The sequence below is a fragment of the Vombatus ursinus genome, unplaced genomic scaffold (assembly GCF_900497805.2).
Source record: "Vombatus ursinus unplaced genomic scaffold, bare-nosed wombat genome assembly UNPS02009994.1, whole genome shotgun sequence".
NCBI lineage: Eukaryota > Metazoa > Chordata > Mammalia > Diprotodontia > Vombatidae > Vombatus > Vombatus ursinus.
The window spans coordinates 4,901,719-4,923,314 of record NW_020949772.1 but is presented as its reverse complement, the minus strand read 5'-3'; the positions used below and the strand labels follow the sequence as shown (position 1 = coordinate 4,923,314).

At 55.7% G+C, this 21,596-nt stretch overlaps 1 protein-coding gene across 1 annotated transcript in view; it reads right to left on the bottom strand.

Moving 5' to 3' along the window:
* Window positions 1-21,596, bottom strand: part of NCOR2 (nuclear receptor corepressor 2) — a 255,367-nt gene that overhangs the window by 146,968 nt on the left and 86,803 nt on the right. The window contains exons 10-14 of the mRNA XM_027853513.1: window positions 19,835-19,901; window positions 10,299-10,471; window positions 8,422-8,512; window positions 6,523-6,701; window positions 900-954 (exon numbers count right to left, since the gene is read on the bottom strand). Coding sequence (XP_027709314.1) covers window positions 900-954; window positions 6,523-6,701; window positions 8,422-8,512; window positions 10,299-10,471; window positions 19,835-19,901 — 565 coding nt within the window. The remainder of the gene's footprint in view (window positions 1-899; window positions 955-6,522; window positions 6,702-8,421; window positions 8,513-10,298; window positions 10,472-19,834; window positions 19,902-21,596) is intronic.

Sequence of the window (21,596 nt, the reverse complement as noted above, 5' to 3'; positions counted from 1 at the left end):
GGTAAGTGGGTGTCTGGGTGAATGCGCGTTGTGGACGTGTGTGTGCGTGTGGTGTATATGTGCGTCTGCATGAATGCATGTTGTGTACATGTGTGTGCGCGCGTGTGGTGTATATGTGCATCTGCGAGTGTGGTGAGTGGGGGTCTGGGTGAATGCGTGTTGTGTACGTGTGTGTGCGCGTGTGTGGTGTATATGTGCGTCTGCGTGGGTGGTGGGTGGGTGTCTGGGTGAATGCGTGCTGTGCACGCTCTGGCACACAGCTCTGCCAAGGCAGCCTGGAGGAGGGGCTTGGTCTAGGCCCGCTGGTTTCCTCCCCTCTGGTGCAGGGCTCTCTAGGCCCGCGGCCCCCTTGCCCAAGCTCACAACAGGAGCCCCGGCTCTGGTCTGGGGGAGGTGACCAAGCCTCCCTGCCTCAGAAGGGATGCTGGGGAGCTCCCTTGGGGGCTCAGGAATCAAGGCTGTCCCCTTGTGTCCCCAGGGGTTTGCATATGACAGAGGCAGCCAGGGGGCAGCAGGACATAAAGAGTGTTGGACCTAGAATTCAAATCCTGCCCCAGCACTTAGGTGTGTGACCCTGGACAAGTCACTGAATGACTTTCTGCCTCAGTGTCCTCCTCTGTAGCAATGGGATAGTAAAATCCCAGCTCTACAGTGTTCGTGGTGAGGGTCAAGTGAGATCCCCTGCAATTGGCACCTGTGGAACAGGCTAGAAATGCCAGGTATCTCTCCCAGTGGCTGGCAGTTGGGGCCCTGGGTGGGGCAAGAAAGGAATGGAAGTCATCCTAAGGAGGGGCGGTGGGGACCAGGGGCGGCCTCTCCCGAGAACCCCATCTTTTCCAGGTCAAGCCGTGGGCGGGCACAGCTGACGGGGCCAGAGGTGCTGAGCAGGGGCTCCTCACCTTTCTCTCGAGGAACGAAGCGATGAGGCCGAAATTCTTGGGGTGCTGCATGAACCTAGGAGAGAAGAGGAGAGGGGTGAGTGAGGGGAGGGGGTGGCCAGACCGGCCACCCCACTCTGGCGGCCTTCGGGGCTCGGGGGGGTTGGGTGTGGCTGGGGCAGGCGGGGGGCGGGGGCCAGCAAGAAAGGGTGCTCCTCCCAGTGACTCACGGCCTCTTCAGCTGGTTTGAAAAAATGGTATTTGTTTGTCCTGCTGAAACAGCTTCCAGGAAAGATGGGGGACTTGTTTTTGTAGCCGATCTGTTCTTTCCCCTTTTGCACTTTTTTTCTGCTGCTGTTGTTGGTCTGGGGAAGCTTGGGGAAAGGGGGGAGGGAGGTCAACCCCGCCCCTCCCCCCCACAGAGGCACCCGACCCGGCTGGGGCGGGGCCACAGAAGGATCAAGAGGGGAAGGCCCTGATTCCTGGGGCCTGAATGAGAAGCAACAGCCAGAGTCTCTCTGGAGGTGGGATCTGTGCTGTGTGCAGAGGACACAGTGCCCAGGGAGTAGGCCCTGAGAGGGGCTGGGGCACTGTCCGGCCTGTGCCCTCTCTACCTCTGCCCCTCTTGCATCCCGTAGGAAACTGGAGCTTGGAGGGGCCAGGGAGAGGTGCCCCCAGTATCCACGGAGCCTTTCCTGATTCTCCCAGCTGGACATGACCCTGATCCCAGAATGACACCACTATTCTATTTACACACAGACCTCATCCACCACGTTCCTCTCCCCACCCCCCCGTGCACACCAAGCTTTCTAAGACCAAGGACTGCCCCAGCTCCACATGGTCCATGGTCAGGGGGATGGAAAAGAAAACTCTCCCCTCTACTTGGAGAGAAGATCCCCCAACTTTTCTGCAATTTAAGAGTCATAGCCTAGGGCACTGGGAGGTTCAGCAACTTACCCAGGGTCTCACAGCCAGTAGTATGTGGCAGGCAGGGCACACTCCACTTGGCCATCCTGCCTCTCACATGACCAGGTCCTTAATAAATGCTCACTGACCTACGGAGGCTGGACTAGGGGCTTCCCCGGGCTCCTCTAGCTCCCACCCATGACCCCACTAAGGGAATTATGCTCAACATTCGTGCAGCTAGAAGCCCCAATGCTGCCCCATCATCTCCCAAATCTTCTGAGTGACGATCCGGTTCTGGCTCTGGTCCTCCCCCGATCCAGGCTCGGCTGGAGGGACACAGGATGCACCTGAACCCCACCAGACTGGCTGGTGCACGCGGGCAGGAGCCAGCCTCAGCCGTCCTCGCTCCCTCTTAGTCTCCCTGCCCTTTCCAGGCTCCCTTACCTGACCAGCTCTGTCTCTGGCCCCTCCTGGCTTCTTCACGCCCTCTCTCCTCCACTCCTACTTCTCGCTCTTTTCTCCTCCTTCTCTCTCTCTCTCTCTCCCTCTCTCTTCTCTCTCCTCTCTCTCCCCCTCATTCTCTCTCTCTCCCTCTCTTTTCTCTCTCCTCTCTCTCCCTCTCTTTTCTCTCTCCTCTCTCTCTCCCTCATTCTCTCTCTCTCCCTCTCTCTTCTCTCTCCTCTCTCCCTCTTTCTCTCTCTCCCCCCCTCCTCCTCTTTCTCTCTTCCTCTTTCTCTCTCCCCCTCCCTCCATTTCCTCCCTCCCTCCTTCCTTTTGTCTTCTCCCTTTCCTCCTTTCTCTGCCCTCTCTCCCATTCTCTCACTCAAGGCTGAGCACCTGCCCCAGGCATTTCCCACCACAGCCAGCCTGAGGCTATCCGGCCTACCTCCTTGCAAGGGACTTTGCCAAAGCCAGGGTAGGAAGCTTAGTGGGGCGGCCAGTCTGCCCGGAAGGCAGCAGGAATCATCTCAAGTTCCTGGCCCTCTCCCAGGAGAAGGATATGTGGCCACACACACCTCCTCACCGAAGGAGCACGAGATAAGGACAGGGTACCATGGTTTCCTACCCCAACTCAACCCTTCATGACCAAGTCACCCCCTTTCCTGATTCCTCTGACTGCTCATGCTCATTCGTCCCAAACCAGCTTGGACTGAATTACCTTGCATGCAGTTGCATATATTCATGTTCTATCTGTGCTGTCAATAACTTAGGTAAGGCACCTGCTTGGCATAGCACTGGCACATAGTGGGTGCTTAATAAATGTGTACTGAATGAATGTAAGCCCCTTCAAAGGTAAGGATGGTTTCATCCTTTGCACTTGTATGCCCAGAGATGTGCCTGGCACACAGTAGGTGCTTAATGTGTACTGAATGGATGAATGTTAAGTTCCTTCAGGATAAGGATGGTTTCCTTCTCTACACTTGTATCCCCAGTACTCAGTGCTTGGCACACAGTAGGTGCTTAATAAATGCATGCTGAATGAATGAATGTTAAGTTCCTTCAGGATAAGGATGGTTTCCTTCTTTACACTTGTATCCCCAGCACTTAGTGCCTGGCACATAGTGGGTGCTTAATAAATTCATAGTGAATGGATGAATGCTCAGTTCCTTCACGATAAGGATCATTTCTTTTTTTTTTGCACTTGTATCCCAGACCCTAGTGCCTGGCACACAGTAGGGGCTTAATGTCTACTGACTGACTGAAGTCAGGAATAAGAAGCCACCCTCCTCTCATCCTTGATGCTTGTGACCAAGGCCAGATGTCCCCTCCCACAGCCTGATCGTGCACACAAACACACCCCAGGGAGGCCCCACGACGTGCTGGATGAGTCAGAGGACCCAGGTTCAAATCCCACCCCTAGAAGACTTGAATGACTTTGGGCAAGGCACCTGACTCAGTTTCCCCGTCCACCAAATGAGGAGGTTGGCCTCAATGGCCCCCTGAGGTTCCTTCCAGCTCCAGGGACGCCGGACGGGGAGCCCCGCCTCTCTCCCGACTGTGTGACCTTGGGCAGATCACTTGCCCTCTCTGAGGCTCAGCAGCTAATAAGAGCGCCAGACGAATGTCAGCGCTTTTATTACTTTCCTCACTACTTCTGCCACCACCCTCCCGCAGGCCGCGTTTGAACTTCCAGGGATATCGTATTTGTGGGAAGTGCGGTGACGCGCCCTGACTGGTCGATATCACGTCCAGACAGGTCTACAGGGCTTTGCTCAGAGTGAGGCCTCGCTCAGTGTTTAGTGAATGAAGGAAGGAAATCTGGAACCGTGGAAACAAACCTTTGTTTGTTTTTAACGGAAATCTGCAGGAGCGGGTGAGTGAAATACGGCTGCATTACGGGGCACGGGGCTGCTGGGGGCACGGTGATGGCTGGCACGTGGGGCGCTGCGGGGCTGGCAGAGTGCGCCCATCCTCTCCTCCCCACTATCTGCCACAATGTGGGAAGCAGGGGAGGGCGGGCGCACGTCCCAGAGACGCAGAGTGACTTGGCCCAAGGTCACGCAGGCAGGAAAGGCCAAGGGCAGGATTTGAATCCAGGTCTCCCAGACTTGATTTCCAGTTTTCTATCTTTTACCCTCTATTTACTAGGTGAGGTAATAATCCTTTCACACCTCCCTCCTTAATTCACCAGCCCACTCCCCACAGGGCTCCTCCAAGGCCTTTCATCCCCCCCCCCCACGCCTCCCCCACCACCCAGCTGCTTCTTCTCCCCCTTCTCCTGGACAAGGCCCAAGGGACCCCCTGTGCAGCCATCTTCTCCCCTCACCAGCCCCCTCTGGCATCCCCACGCTCACCAGCCTTCAGTGTCTCCCTGCCTGCTGGCCCTTCTCTGCTGCCTACAAGCATGCCTGCGTCTCCCCCATTCCCCTCAGAGCCCCACCTTCTACCCCACTTCCATCCCTCATCACTCGTTAAACTCCTAGAGAAAGCCATCTACACTGGTGCCCACACTTCCCTTCTTTGGCTTAACTCTTTGCAGCCTGGCTTCCAACGTCACCCAAACTAAACTGTTCTCTAGCACAGCTGATGGTGCTTTCACTGCCCTGTGCCACGTCCCCTCCTTGGCCTCTGGGCCCCCCTCTTCTCCACCGGCCAGGTCCCTCCTGCTGCAGGCCTGAGCCGTGTTTCCTTCTCTCTCTCTAAACATTTCCTGGGTGACCTCATCAGCCCCCGAGGTTCCGATTCTCCTCCATGCTGTCCAACCCTAACCTCTTTCGTGACCTCCAGTCTCACATCCCCCACAGCTGCCTGAACTGGGTGCCTAGTAGACATCTTAAATGCAGCAACGTCCGAAACGGAGCTCCTTCTTTCCCCAAAGCCTTGGACGGGAAGCTCCCTAAGGGCAGGGACCATCTTTTGCCTTTGTTTGATCCCCAGTGCTTAGCACTGTGCCTGGCACACAGTAGGGGTTTAATAAATGTTTGTTGGCTGACGTGCTGCTATACTACACTGCACTAGATGAAACCATGATGGCTGACGAGAAAAACCCAGAAAATGTCAGCGGAGCTTTTCTGAGGAGAATGAGGAAGGTGTGGGGGGAAGGAGTAAAACCAAAATATTCCTCAGAAGACCCCCACCTGTCCCCCACCCAGGGGGCCTCAGCCTGGGAGCTCCCAGAGAAGCCCTCGGTCTCCCGCTTATGTCCCCTCCCTCTGCACTTTAACTCTGGCTTCAGCTGAGACACTGAGACCCTGGAGCTGGCTTGGAGGGGACGGTGGCCAGCCACCGAGAGATAGGGCAGAAGGCCCCAGGGGAAGGAGGACCCCAGAGTCTCACAGAGAAGCTGGCTGGAAGGGTCCCGTGGCTGGCCCGCGGGCTCTCTGACTTCCAACAGCCTCGCCCCCATACACCCGGCCAAAGCTAAGCCTCCACACGCTTCACTCCAATTCTGGCTCCACCTGGCATTCAATGCCTCAACTTGGACTGACCTAAACTTCGAGCCAAAAATGAGTACGAAGGCTGGGGAGTCCAGCAGGAGGATCGGAGGGCACTCAGCAGATCTCCTGTAATGCGCTCACCCAGGGCGTGAGCCCACAAGCACATATGAAGCCCCTTCTATGTGCTAGACACGGCGTTGAGCCCGGGGTACAAAGGCATGAAAAAACACCGTCCCATTCAGTCACGGCTGCTGGGTTCAGGATCTTAGCACCCTTAGAGGCCATTTTACAGAGGAGGAAACTGAGGCTCACAGAGGGTCCAAAGTCACACAGCTAGAGCCATTCAGGATTTGAGCACAGGTTCTATGACTCCAGGCTTGGTGCTCTTTCCCCAGTACCATGCCTTCCCATTTTCTGGATGGCCCAGAGAAGTGACGGGGCTTGCCAAGGTCACACAGAAGTCAGAATTTGAATCCAGGTCTCATGCCTCCAAACCCAGGCTAGGAAGGAAAGGGGCCCTCGGGACCATCACTGGCAGAGAACGGCCACCCGCTCTGGGAGAGGGGCTTTCCTGACTTGGGGATTCCCGTTGCCAGACAACCTCCCCCAAACGCTGATTCACCCGCTCCTCCCCCAAGGGCTCCTGCCCCTCATCCAATCACGTCAGAACCCCGAGGCCCGGGAGGCAGGAAGACCCGAGTTCAAATCCCACCTCAGACAAGCCCTAGCTGCTCTGCCTCTGTCTGCCTCAGTCTGCCCCTTTGTGAAATGGAGTAACAGGGCACCTCCCCCCAGGGCTACTGTACAAACTTTACAGTGGCCGCCCCAGGCGTTGCCTGCGCCACCGCCACCACACTCACTTCTCCCGGAAGGTGTCCTTCTCCTGCTCGCTCCACATGTTCATCACCTGCCGGTCCTTGTAGACCTTCATGGGGTCATCCATGAGGCCGTTCATGTTGATGAACTTGATGCGCTGCTGGTCAGCGTCGTACAGCATCGGGGGGATCACAGCCAGCTGGCGCATCTGCTTCTCCAGATTCTGGGGGGCGGAGAGAGGAGCAGGCTCAGAGAGGGAGGGGCAGACCGAGGAGGGAGCTGCGGGGGCGGAGGCGCACCGAGAAGGCTGGCCAGGGACAGAGAGACCCAGACAGAGAGGGAGAGGGGGAGGGGAGAGGAGGGGAGAGGGGGGGAGAGGAGGGAGGGAAGAAAGGAGGTGAAGACAGAAACACAGGAGGTGGAGACAGAGACACAGAGACAGGGACAGGGAAGGGATGGAGAGGGAGGGCCGAGCAACGCCAGAGCACCCAAGTGAGCAGCAGAGACCCAGGGAGTCGCAGGGGATGCAGATGTTCAGGTGGGAAGGGAAAAGCCCCCAGAGCAGGAGAACGGTAACACTAAAACGCCGGCTGGCTGTGCCAGGCTGAGGATTTAGGGGCCCACCCCAGACAGGTTTACTGTGGGCGGGCTCATAAATTAAGGGGGAAAGAAGCTGCTGCCTTATCTCTGTCAGGAGGGAGACGATCAATCTTCCATCTGGAAAGCCCAGGGCTATAAAGCAGCCCCCAGGAGCCAGGCTGGCCTGGAGCGCCCCTGCCCGCTGACCCCCCAGGCTCAGGCTCTGGACACCGCGAGGTGGGGCCATGGGGACCGTATGCTCTGCCACCCCCAAACCCAACGGCAGCACTGTTTGGGAGGCCGGGTCCCACTCCGGCCCCGTCCTGGCCCCGTCTCCCATCCCAGAACCCCCTGCATTGCCCCCACTCCACTCCCTGAGCTTCCTTCCAGACCTGCTGTGCCCAGGTGCTTGTGACCACAGCAGAAAGCGCTGATGCCTTTATAGCTAATTATCTCCTCTGATAGAATGGAAGCCTCCTAAGGGCGGGAGCTGTTTTTGCTTTTGTAACCTGGAGGTTTAGTGCAGTGCCTGGCACATAGTAGGGGATCTTATTAGAGTGACCTGGACCCCTTTGGCAATCTGCTGATGGTTTCTCTGAATCATGGGGTCTTTTTTTTTTTTGTTTTTTTGTTTTTTGTTTTTGGCTCGGCATTGGGGCTAAATGACTCGCCCAGGGTCACAGAGCTATTAAGTGTCATGTGTCTGAGGCCCGATTTGAATTTAGGTCCTCCTGAGTCCAGGGCCGGTGCTCTATCCACTGCGCCACCGAGATGCTCCTCTGATCGTGTTTTTAAGGTACTATGTAAATGTTCTTTTCTATTATTATCATCACCATCATCATCATCATCATCATCACGTGTACACAAATTAAATACTTAGGATTACAAAGGAAAACAATTATTCTGAAATAGAGGTCTCCCATCCAAGTTCACGGACCCCTTGGGGGACCCTCAGCCCTACAGTAACACCTGCTCTGGGAGAATGTGATTGCTCCTGGAGGGTGGCGATGGTTTCATTTTTGTCTGCATAGCCGCAGCGCCTAGAACCGTGCCTCGCCCACAGTAGGTGTCTCATGAATGTTCCCCTTCCCTGAAGGCCCCGGTCCCACAGGCTCAGAGCCAAGGATGATGGACAAAGAGCTGGGGACAGAGAAAGCGCCTGGGTTTTCCTGCATCTTTCTCACAAAGAGCTTTTCTATGGGGAAGGGCTGTCTCGAGGAGCCTTGCAGACGCCGCCTTCCCCAACCCCCAGGAGGATCAGCCAACAAAGCAGCATTTTCCCATGCTGGGCCCTGAACTCAAGACGACAGTAGCTGCAATAAGACAGGAAAGGGGAGAGAGGACAGACCGAGGCCGCGTCTCACCTCTTGTTCTGAGAGCCCATCGATGATTTCTGACACTTCGTGCTCACTCCGGGCCGCAGACATGGACAGGCCACTGCCCCTCTGTCCTACCCTGCTGGGAAAGTGTACAGGGACACACTGAGGAACAGACGTTTTCCCCACAATGGGAATCACCCTCCTGTCTGCATGGTGGCTGCAGAAGACCCACAACTTCCTCCAGGGGGAAGGGTGGCTGTGACCAGAGAGGGAGGGGGGGTAACCTGGAGAGGATGCAGTTTTCCAAAGCCACGGTCAAGGCAAAGGATGGGCCAGGGAACCAACTGAACAGGCAGCCCCTCCCCTTGTGGATAACCTGAACTGGCCTGACTTCAGGCCTACAGTCCCCTCTTGGTAACATTTCTTTACTCAAAGCAAGGCCAGGATACCTGCCTACCACCTGACCAGGTAGCTAGCATGTTCCTCCCACAGAGCCTTCTCTTCTCCAGGACTAAAACCCGCAGTTCCTTCAACTGGTTCTCACAGAGCATCAATGCCCCTGACCATCCCAAGCCCCTCCAACTAATTATTGCCCTTCCTGTACAGTGATGCCCAGAATTAAGTGTGATGCTCTGGATGTCATCTGACCACAACAGAAGCCAGCAGGACCATCCATTTCCTCCTCATCCCTGGGAGCTCTGAGGCCTCTCAGAAGGTCACCCAAAGCGGCACTAGTGGTTTGGGCTGCAACATTGCACTGCTAACTCTTACTGAGTTCAAAGTCCACTAAGACCCCCAGATCTTTTTCAGACAATCATCTAAGCAGACCTCCCCCATCTTGTCCTTGTGAAACTGATACTCTGTGTGTGTGTGTGTGTGTGTGCGCGCGCGCGCACGCACACCTACGTGGAAAACTTTCCATTTCTCTTTCCTGAATTTCATTTTATTACATTGAGTCCAAAATCTCAATAGCCTCTTGAGATCCTGACGGACACCAACCATGCTGGCCATCCCCACACCCCAGCTTTACATCACCAGCGATTTTGATAGACCTACCATCTAGGGCTCTATGCATATCATCAATTTTAAAAACTGTTAAATAGCATGGGGCCAAGCACAGATCCCTAAGGCACTCCGCTGCAGACCTCCATCCCATCTAACAAGAAACCACTAACAAGTGAGGCCAATTAACCAATTGCCAATCCATCTAAAGGGACGATGGCCAGGCCCACACCTCTCCATCTTTCCACAAGAACAGCAGGTGATATTTGCTCAATGACGGTGCTCCCATCTGGGTAAACGATTGGACCCTCTGGACTGACTAAGGAAGCTTCTATATCATGGGCAGGACTTCCTGATTCTAAGCTTTCCTTTTCTATTTCCACCATGACCCAAAAAGAGGCAGGGTGGGCATCATGATCACCCTCTGACAGGTGGAGAAACTGAGGCCCAGCAAGGTCAAGCAGATGCTGCTTCCTCTCGACCTAAGAGGCCTCCCCCCATCTGAGCTTCAGTTTCCTTATCACTAAAAGGAGAAGGCTGGAGACAGCGCTGGAACTTCAGAGTCACAAAGACCCTAGGAGTGAAGCTGGCCTCGGGCACTGACTTAACTCCCCTGTGCCTCAGTTTCCCTCCTGGGTGAAATGAGGAGACCGTACGAAGAGAAGGGCCCCAAGGTTTCTTCTAGTCCTCTGAGCCCAGCAGGAGCCTCGTGCTTACTGAGCTGGTCCGGGAAGCAGAGGAAGGTTCCCAAGACCAGGCCCAGCCCCTGAGCAGCAAGCGAAGCTCAGGGACCGCTGGAGACGCGATCAGTGGGGAACGAATGAACACAAGGCAGGGTTCTCCATGCCATCTCTCCACCTCCCAGGAACTGGCCCACGCACCCAAAACCCCCAGCCTCACCAGGCCCCCTCTCAGCTCACCTCTGCATCCGCTCCTGGAGCTCCCGCTGCTTCCGGATCTCTGGGAACTGCTTCTCATAATACTCCCGCACCTTGCTCTCCTTGGCGCGCCGACGCGGGTTGTTCTCAATGCGCTCTACCTTCTTCTCCCAGGCTTCCATCAGCTGGTCATAGCGCTGGCAAAACTTCTGTTCCTGAAAGGGCCGGGGCCAAGAGAGAGGGTGGGGGGGGGCTTCTGAGCAAGTAGTCCTGGGCCCAGGTGTCCAGCCCCCTGCCCTCGCCAGTAGTAGCCCCAGCTACCCTCTGGAATAGCCCCCCCACACACACACACCACACATACGTGCACGCGCGCACACACACACACACAGACACACACACACACACACACACACACGTTCATGCCCATACAATTCATTTCTCCTATGACATCTCTGTGAAATAGCAGTGACAGGATAGGGAGCGCTGGCCTGTCTGTGAGGTTCAGAGGAGATATTGAACACAAAGTGCTTTTGAAAACCTCAAGTGCTACAGAAATGCTGGCTATCGCCTGTCCCCCTCCCCATTGTGGCCTCTGGCCAACCCCCTCCACAGGCCTTATTCCATCGCTCAGCCCGCTTTCTCCCACACCCCAGAGAGGTTTCCTCACCAAGCTAAGCACATCTGGGAGGTCCTTGCCTCGCACACAGATTCCCAAACGTGCCAACTCCCACTTCCCAGGCCTGCTGGGGACGTCAAGGGACCCTCCACCTTCCAGGGAAAGTCTGGCTCCCAAGGCCAGCCCAGCAGAGATGGGGACAGAGAGGACAGAGCCTTTCCTGCCCAGGTCCAGCCTGGGGTTAGATAACTCCATGCCTGTGTGATGCCTCCCCCCCCCCCACCCCGACCAACATACAAGAAGGCGACTGTGTCACCAGGGTCCTACCAAGCTGGGGTGACTACCCGGGTTCCCCTCACTGCTGGGAAGCCAAGCTCATCCAGCCATGCCATATATAAAGGCTCTGCTTTATACGGAGCCAGAAGGGACCTCCTCCTGCATCCGAAGACACCAGTCCCCTCTAGGACACGCCAGCCCACCAGCCCGCCTCCACCGGAAGACCTCCGAGGAGGGGAAGCCCCCTACTCCTCCAGCTTAAGTGGCCCAACAGAGGTCATTAAAGCAACTCCTAAATCCTGAAGGTGGAATTGGGGGAGCCTGAGCACACCGCTGAGCCAGAGGAAGTGCCCAACACAAGCTTTTTCATTCTTTCTTAGGGCGGGGGGATCGATAGGGAGCTGTGCCCTCCCCAGATCATCCCCAATGTGCACAGCCTCTGTCTGCTCTGTCCACAGTGGCTTGCGCGCTCTCTCCCCTCCGGCAGGCCGTGAGCTTCTTGAGAACACAGGCTCCCTTCTGTCTGTTTTTGTATCCTCAGAGCCTAGCACAGGTGCAGACTGACAGTGGGTGCTTAATAAATGCTTGTTGACTTGGGAGAGTCATGTTCATGGATCTGGGTTCAAAGGGCCCCGAGGCTATGTGGTCCAACCTCCCCATTTTACAGAGGAGGAAGAGAGGCCATAAAACTCAGGGGCACTGCTTCATTTTCGTTTTCAAGCTAAATTTTATTTTATTTTCAGGGGAATATCTGTCTCTTCCCCGCCTATGCCCCCCTACCCTCCCCACCTGCAATTAAAACAAGCGGAGGTAGTCAGGGTATGCCGTCTTTGTCCGCGTGGCCCTGCTGACTAGCTACTGGTCCAATGCCCTCCTTTTACAGATGAGGAAACTGAGGCCCGGGAATGTTAAACAACGTACTGAAAGGGGTCCAGGGTGGGATCTGACTTGGGACCTTCTGGCTCCAAATTCAAGGCCCTTCTCCCATGCCACAGAGCAGGGGCCCAATACTGACTGGGTCAGCTGCCCCACAATTCACTCCAATTCCCTACACACATTCCTGCATTTAGGGCAGGGGGGATCCTAAGACAAGAAGAGAAAGCTGGGGCAGCTAGGCAGTGCAATGGATAGAACTCTGACCTTACAGTCAGGAGGACCCGAGTTCAAATCCAACCCCAGACACTTGACACTTACTAGCTGTGTGACCCTGGGCAAGTCACTTGACCCCAACAGAAGAAGAAGAAGGAAGAAGACGAAGCAGAAGAAGAAGGAGGAAGAAGAAGAAGCAAAAGAAGAAGAAGAAGAGAAAGTCTTGTGTACCGCTGGGGAGCAGGAAGAGGATTTCATCAGTAGGCACCTACTGTCTGCCTTAGAAAGAACCGTGGACTATGCGTTCTTGAGGGGTGGGGGGTGGGGTTGGCTGTTGTCTACATAATGATTTAGGGTTTACAAAGCGCTCCCAACACAGGCTCCCATCTGATCCTCACCACAGCCCTGGGAAGTAGGTATTTCAAGCATTACCATTCACATCTTACAGATAGGGAGACTGAGGCTTAGACAGGGGGAGGGACTAGCCCAGGAGCAGAGAAAATGCCAGAGTCACACTCGGAGTGTTTCTGCCTCCCCAGGAGCCTCTAGTCTGGTGGGAGATGAGAAGGGCCTCAGGTCTCCAGCCCCAAGAAGACCCGGTCTGATGAGATGGGGAAGCCCCCAGTTTGACAAGGGAGACAAATAGCTAAGCAAGCCTTGGAGGGTGGGGCACGTGCCTCTTGGAGACCCCGGCCTGACACCAGACCAAATCTGCATGAGAAAGAGATGTATGCTGCCCAGTCCACGAGACCCAGACGAGGCTCCTCGGGCATCGCTCAGCAGATCAGTGACTAACCCAATTTAACAGGACACTCTCTCTTCCTCTGAAAACGCTGCGGTTCCTGGTTCTTGGGACTTTCCCTCGGGGGTGGCGCCACTGGCCCAGAGAGGAAGAGGAACGAAAGTGTTGAAACCCAGAGGGGCAGAAAAAGAAAACCCCCAAAGCCAGGGCGAGGGAAGGAAGCCTGTGTCTCTGGGCCTGGCATCCCTGGAGGAAAAAGCCAGGGGATGGAAGGCAGGTGTACACAGAGCCGCCCTTGGACGCTCCCCTTACCAGTTAGCTGGGGGGCCTCGGGGAGAAGGCGGAAGACGAGGCACCCTGGGACGCCCCAGACCCACAGCCCTGCCCAGTCCCTTTCCTCCTGACCCCTGAGGGCTGCCTGGGAAATGCCGCCACGTACCCCCACCCCAGCTGGCCGTCCGTCTGAGAATGACTCAGGGTGACCTCTGGGAGTCTCTTACCCAAGACTTCCAGGGATCTGAGCCATTTTTCCCCTCCTTTCAGGGCTCAGATGTGCTACATTAAACAACATTCAGCTCCAAGCTGCCCCCAAGTCACCCCTTATCTCAAGAGACAGAGTGAAGGTCCTCAAACCCAGCGGAGGGAGAGACTGTTGGCACAGCTGCCCAACCCTGGAAAACGAGAACCAGCAGGGACACCGAGGAGGGCTGGCTCCTTCCACCATTTGCCCAAAATGGCATGGACAAAGGACAAAAATAACGCCTGACATTAATGTAACACAAAACATTCTGCCGACATTCTCACAGGAGCCTCGCAAGGACCCTGCCAGTGAAGGCCGTTAATGTCCCCATTTTACAGAGGAGGAAACTGAGGAACAAAGAAATGAAGGGTCTCCAGACGAGTAAATGTCAGAGGCAGGATTTAAATCCAAGTCCTTCTGACTTCGAGTCCCAGTTCTGTGCTCACTCTCCACAGCACCATTACGGAAGGTGAATAATGACTGGGAAGAACATGGGATGTGGGGCCAGAAGACTTGGGTTTGAATTTCAGCTCTGTGGAGTACCACCTGTGTGACCTGAGAAAATGCACTTCACCTTTGTGGTTAAACAAGCTCACCATTGTTTCCACTTCGGTAAAATGGGGGAAATGTCAAAGGTTCCTTCCAGTTCTGAATTTGTGATGCTGTGATCTGAAAAATATATCCCACTGTCTTCCCATTTCCAAACCAGACTCTGGAGGCTATGAAGACACAAGCCTCCAAGCAGGAGGACCCAGGCTTCCCATCAAATGCCTGCTATGTGCTGGGCACAAGACACACGGAGTGCCTACTATGTGCTGGGCATGAGAGCCTCAGGGTGCCTACTATATGCTGGGCACGAGAGGCGCAGGGTGCCTACTACGCACTGGGTACGAGAGGCACAGGGTGCCCATTATGTGCTGGGCACGAGAAGCACAGGGTGCCCACTATGTGCTGGCACGAGAGGCGCAACGTGCATAACACAAGAGTCCCTGCCCTCAAGGGGCTTCTACTCTAGAACCCATACCTCTCTCCCCAGACTCCTCCCACTGGGAGCACTCCAGCTCAAGCTAAACAGATCTGAATTTGCACCGTTTCACACCAGGGGAAATCCCCGGGCACGGCCAAGCGGTTCCTGGGAGAAAGGGGAGAAGTGAGCCGACGGTCAGTCAGCAGAATCACTTCCTCTTTTGTTTCCCCTGGAATGAAGTACTCGGTGTGGGGACGGCTTCTCCGTACCCTGGGCCTGTCTTGTGGTGTCTGCTCAGGGGAGCTCATGGGAAGAGGCTGGGGCCTTACTGGGGAGAGCGGGCAGAGGAGCAGGGAGGACAGGCGAGCCCAGGAGGCTCATCCGGGACGAGTTCCACCCACAGCAAGCCTCAGGGGCCAGCTGTTTCCATAACCAGTCCCAAGTCAAGGCTCCCGGAAAGGCCAATAGGGCACAGGGCCCGGCAGCGCAGATGCCATGCAGATTCCTTCCTCGGACACTGAGGGGTTGGCTGGGACAGCCTCTGAGGTCCCTTTGCTGGTCCTATGAAATCCAGGCTCTGACACTTACTACCTGTGTGACCCCAGTCTCAGTTTCTCAATCTGTAAAAGGAAGGGGGCTGGGCAGCCCATCTCTCGAGCTAGGATCCTAAGGAGCAAGGCCGAGATTGGAACCCGAGTCTTCTGACTACAAATGCAGCATTCTTTTTGCTGTACCAAGATGTCCCATGACACCCCCCCCCCCCTCCCCTGCATCTCTCTCCCCCCCCCGGCCAAAGATGCCTTAATGACCGGCTTGGAGATGTAACACCCAAAGGATCTGTCTTGGGATCAGGAAGACCTGAGTTCAAATCCCACCTCAGCCACTTGCTACCTGTGCACTTTGGGCAAGTCACTCAACCTCGGTCTGCCTCAGTTTCCTAATCTGTAAAATGCATGAGGTGGGGGTAGGGGTGCCACGGTTCCCTCAAACTCTAAATCTAAGATCCTAAGACTCTGAGCCAACAGCACTGCCCCTGCCCCTCCCCCAGTGGAGCAAAATCCCCGACGCTCTGGGGCGGAAGGCAGCGGCGTCCTGCCCTGCACGAGCGGCCACCAGCCAGCATCCCAGGGCATCGGCTGCCCTCTGCTGGCGGCAGGAAGCAGTACAGCCGGCTCCAGGCCGCTCCCCGCCCCCCCCCCGCAGCTCATGTTTAGCTGGCTCTGCTCTCTCCTCTCCCCGTCTCTAGAGATGTGACCCCCGCCCCAACACCCCCGCCCGGCATCCACACTGCAGGTGCCCAGCTCAGAAGCCTCCGTCTCAGCATCGAGGAGCAGGCAAGGAGCCCCGGGGTGCCAGGGGCGGGCCGGACGCAGCGGAGAGATCGCAGGGCCGCTCCTGCCCGTCCCCTCCCTGTACTCGAGTCAACAGAAGGCCCAGCCATGAAGGGAATGCTGATATGCGGCCTTCCCTGCCTCTGGAGAGCCCAGACTCAGTGTCCCCAGCCGTAAACTAACGGGCCTCCCTAACACTGGCGTTCTTCCAAGGCAGTGTGCCACAGGAGACATAGCACTGGCTTTGGAATTAGGAGAGCTGGATTCCAATCCGGACTGTTCTCTACCAAGGGTTGGCAGATCCTGTGTTTTCCCAGCCAATTTTCTATTCAGTGACTTAGAAAAAAAAATCCTCTAAAATAGTCTTATATGGAAAAAAACCACTGCCTCTGGTGCTCACTGCCAATAAACAAGCTTTTATTAAGCACCTACTGTTTGCCAGACACTATGCTAGGTGCTGGGGACCCAAGGACAAAGAATGAAACAATCCCTATCCCACAGAGCTTCCATTCTTATGAGATGAGGAAGACCACAGGTGCACACAGCAAAACAGCCAAAGAATCATTACAAATGCATGCAGTTAGCAGGGCAGAAGGCTCAGGATAGATCAATCACTATTTATTCAGCACCCTGAGGGGGAGAAGAGGAGGAAGGGCAGTGCAGGGGCAGCCAGGCAAAGGCCCCGCAGCCGGAGGCACATTTTAGCCCAACTGGAGGACCAGACAGGAAAGAAAGCTATGAAGACTGGGGCGGGGCCGTGAGCGATGTGGCTGAGAAGTCCACGAGGGGAGTTTAGGCCTGCGTGACCCAGCACGAGTGCCTCGTCCCTCCCGGACCCCGGCGTCCTCATGTGACCAGGCCCTTCCTGGCACTAACATGCAATGACCATCGAGCGACTAGATTCTAGTCTGACTCCCCTCGTCCCACTGGGCCCCACGGCCCAGAGCTGCCATCTTTGGTTTTCTCTCACCCCTCTTCCCCAAAAGTGAGCCCCGGGCCCCAGGCTGGGGCACCCACACCCCTGCACCCTGGTTCTCCAACCTTCCCAGTCAAAGCCACCAGACACGAGAGAGAAAGGGGTCTCGGTTCATCGGGCTATCCCCTTCCCCGGAAGCCTTCGTCCTCCAAGGGAGATGGAGGGGACACCTCACCCCCCACCTCTGGAAGGAAACAAGAGAAAACAGCCCCAAACCCTGAAGTAAAATTGCTTCCTGCCAGGACTCATTCATTTAGCATCTGGTGGCTCAGAAGCCCCCCCAAATTAAGTGTCCCCATAGCGCCTGCCTGGCTTCTTATGTCAGCACCCTCCCGCCCGGGGCCTGGAACACTTCCAGAGCCCTGGCTGCTCTGTAAAAGTGAGGTGCAGAGACCCGTCAGGTCCCAGATTCAAAGCCAGACAGAACAGCCAGCTCCTCTACTGCACCCTTCACAGCTGAGGAGCCAGAGGCATCAGCAGTGGGCTGGCTGGTCCCCACAGAATGGGAGAGTGAGCTAGAGAATAGGAGAAAAAACCCTTCCCCCTCTCTGGGACTCAGTTTTCCTGTCTGTGAAACGAAGGTTGGATTTGAACTCAGGTCTTCCTGACTATGTGTGGCTTAGGGGCAACGAGGTGGCACAGCAGATAAAGCACTGGGCCTGGAGACAGAAGACTCATCTTCATGAGTTCAAATCCAGCCTCAGACACTTGCTAGCTGTGAGACCCTGGGCAAGTCACTTCACCCTGTTTGCCTCAGTTTCCTCATCTGTAAAAAGAGCTAGAGAAGGGAAGGGCAAACCACTCCAGTGTCTCTGCCAAGAAAACGCCAAATGGAGTCTCGAAGGGTTGAACATCACTTAACAACAACTTTGTGCCTCCAAGCCTCGAACCTGACCCAGCTTGCTACCTACCCCCTTCAATGCAATGCAATATTACATATACATGAATATAACAAACCATTACTTTACCATAAGAAACGTTAAATACACAAAGTCCAAGAAGCCTGGGAAAGCACATGAAACAAACAAGACCAGGCAAAGGCCCGCAAGGACTCGACCAGAGAAGATGAATGGTCCAGGCCTCACCGGGGGCTCCACGAGGACCCCTCCCCTGACCACAGACTCCACAAAGCTGGGAGGAGCGGCTTTGCTAACCTGGTTCTCCCCTCTCGCCTTTTAATTCTCTGTTAGAAGGGCGGGAGCTTCTGGAGGGAGGGAAGGAGGTGTCTGGAAATGGAGGTGATGTAAACATGAACGCCATCAGAGCTGGGATTCCCCCAAGGCTGGCGGGCGGCCACACTCACTCATCCCAGGGCCCTGGGCTAAAGCATCCGGTGGCTGCCTGGGAGGGGAGGGGACTCCTGAGGCCAAGCCCAGGCTCTCCTTGGGGCTGCTTGGCTTCCAGCCATGCATCCCAGCTGGGTGACTAGGGGTGAGAACCTCAGTTTCCCTATCCGTACAGCAGGGATGACCGTCTCTGCCCCAATGAAACGAGATAATGCAAAGGAAGAGCTGATTAAGGTCTCCAGGGGCATATCGCCAGGCTTGTTGCCACTCTGTGAATCAGGGGCTCCAAAGAACTCGGAATAAGGGTTACCCTGGGGCAGCTGAGAGAGGGGAGGTGGGTGTGAGCACGAGGCAGCACCTGAGGAACTTCAAAGTCCTGGACTCAAGTCACAAGACTTGGGTTCAAACCTCATACCGAACCTCTGAGCCTCAGTTTCCCCATTTGTAAAATGAGGAGGTTAGATTCAATGACTTCCAAGGATCCTTTTGGTGCTAGAGGTGTCCAGGTGGCACAGTGGCTCAAAGACCAGCTGGACCTGGAGTCAGGGAGATCTGAGTTCCAATCCTGCCTCAGGTACTATCTGTGTGATTCTGGGCAAATCCCTTAAACCTCTCCTGGCACCCAATGACCATGTCTGCAGCTGAGAACACCTGCCCCCAAGGAATCAGGCAGAAAGAAGAGGCCCCCGTGAGGTTTCCAGACAAGAGGGAGGCCAGCCTTCCTGTGAGATTGGATCAGCCCGACTGACACCAGTCTCCAGCCTGAGCAGTCTGGGGTACCCGGCATGGTGCGGGAAGAAAGGACAGATATGAGGGCTTCAGAGAAACACCAGAAAATCTGCCTGAAACGATTAAGGGCAAAAAGAGAGGAGGACCTGGGAAACTGTGCACACCGTGGCCGGGGACACGCATGTGGCAAGGTCAAGAGGGACGCCGGAGGAGAGAAAGCGTCTCCCCTCTCAGAGCAGAGGCAGGGGCTACAGATAGGGAATGCTGTATACACCGTGGGACACAGTCACCGAGCCGGGGCGGGGAGAGGCGGGGAGGTTACAGGTGTAAAGATAGATCACAAGGCATCAGCAAAACTTTCTTGAAAAGATACTGAACTCAGCAAATCCTGCAACCGAAGCAGCTGCCTCCCCTCCAACCTTTCCCTTCTGAACCCACAGACCTAGGAATCCCTCCTGACCCAAGACTCGAACCCACTCCTGCCTGGTCAGTTTTCAGGCAACCTGAGGGAAAACCTGGCAAGTTACACAAATCCAGGAGACGAGTCTCTGCTGCTCCCCAGCCTCTCCAAACGGGCCCACAACGGCCCCCCTGGAAAGTCTTTAATGCCCAATTTTCAGTCTTCCTCCCCCCCTCCCTCACACAGGTCTGGATTCAGTAGCTGCCTCAGATGCTGCTGGAGGAGTGGGGGGAAGGCATCTCGGGGCCCAGCTCCCGCAGTCAGCGGGCGCCTTCAGCTGCTTCTGCTCCCTGCACTGGGGGCCTATTTATACTATACGTGGCTGCTGGCCTTTCTCCTCCCCTTCCTCTCTCTCTCTCTCTCTCTCTCTCTCTCTCTCTCTCTCTCTCTCCCTCCCCCCTCTCCCTCTCTAGTTCTGCCCCCACCCCCTCAGAGCAGAGGCTTCCAGCCCTGGCAGGCCCCCATCTGCGGGCAGGGGCCGCGGGCAGGGGCGGGGGCGCCTGTCTCCTGGCTGGGCCCAGCGTGACAGTGATCACCTGAGGAGAGGAGCCAAGGGGCCGAGGGGTGGGGAGGGGACTTAACTCACCCACTGCTTCCGAGCGTGGTTTCTCCTCTTAAAGTACAAAATGAGCTTCTTCCGCATTGCTTGGTTTCTGCAGAGAGAGAGAAAAGGCTAGATTTGATTCATCAACCAGCACTTCCTCTTCACTGCCCGGGCCTCCTCCCAGGGAGGGCCTGGAGCCCCCAAGACAAGGCCGAGGAGGCCCCAAGCTCCAGGAATTTCTGTCCTTCCAGGGGAGAGCTGGACACAGAGACGTGCACGCCAAAGGAGACCCCGGGGAATGCTGGGAGGGCGGCCCAGCCCATAAGCGTTTATTAAGCACTGACTGTGTGCCAGACATGGTGCTAAGGTCCAGGAGGGAGAGCAGGAAGGTGGAGCCTCCTGCTAGAAGATGAACGTCAAGGAAGCCTTGAAGAGCCAGGACCTCTGAGAGGCAGAGGGAGAGGGAAGGGTATGTCAGGAAAGGGGCACATCCTGGGCAAAGGTACAGTGGCCAGAGATTGGAATGTTGAAACAGGAAGTGCAGTGGACTGGTCTGGTTGGATCCAGAGCACATGAAGGAGAATAAGACGCAATAAGCTCTGAAAAGTGGGCTGGAGCTTAACTGCGAAGGACTCAGGAGCCAAACAAAGGGCATGGAGTCTCCCCTGGAGGTAACAGGGAACCTCGGAACCTTCTTGAGTAGGGCAGTGACTTGGTCTGGGCTTAGGACAGCAGGGGATGAACCCACGGGCCACTGCCGGGATGCAAAACCAGATTATGACGTAACCAGAAAGTGTTTAACAGAATCACTAAAAACACAGTACAGCCCGACTGACATTAATTGGTGGTTTTCTACTTGAGCTTGACCTCGCTGGTGCCGGGGTTGGAGAGGGAAGGCTGACGGGGAGCAGATCAAGCAAAGGTCACTACAACAGTCCAGGGGGGAGTGAGAAAGGCTGCAACTAGGCTGGAGGCTGAGAGAGAGAAAAGGGGATGGCCCTGCCGGGCCTGGGTGCTGGCCTCCTCTCACGCCGACAGAGAGGCTGGCTGCCTCCAATCTGAGACCCCCACACAGCAGCTCAAGTCAGGCTGGGCACATGGGCAGCCCTGGGGCCTCACCAAGACAAGGAAAGGACCCAGGCCACCGCAGGACAAGGGGGCATCGGGCTTCATTCAGTGGCCTCTGCTGAGGAGGATCCCCGGCTCCAGGGGCACCCCCCCCCACTGTGGCACATCTCCAAGCGTCAGGGAACTTATCCTCACGTCCCCTCTGACCCACTGACGCCATCCTGGGCAGCATGCCCTAAGAGTATCATTGTCCACGAGAAGAAAAGGACTATTTGTCCGAAGAGATATACAACAGCATTATCTGTAATTGTGAAGAACTGAAAACAATCCTCCTTCTCCAAGAGCCGGCCAGCGTCTCTGGTGCCTGCTGATGTCATGGAACCCAGCAATGCCAGAAAACAGGATGAACAGAATAAAGGCAAAGAAATCTGGAAGGAATCATAGGAAATAATGCAAAGCAAATGAAGCAAACACACGTACAGACCCCGGGCTGTGAAAAAAGAAATGTGCAGGCACCAAGAGAGAAGTGAAGGAACAGAGAGACAGAGGGAGAGAAAATGAGAGGAGAGAGAAAGAGAGGGAGAGGAGAGAGAGAGGAGAGAGAAAGAAAGAGAAGGGGGGAGAGAGAGAGGGGAGAGAGAGAGAGACACAGAGAGAGGAGAGAGAGAGACACAGAGAGAGAGAGAGAGGAGAGAGAGAAAGGAGAGAGACAGAGAGAGAGAGGTGAAGGAACAGA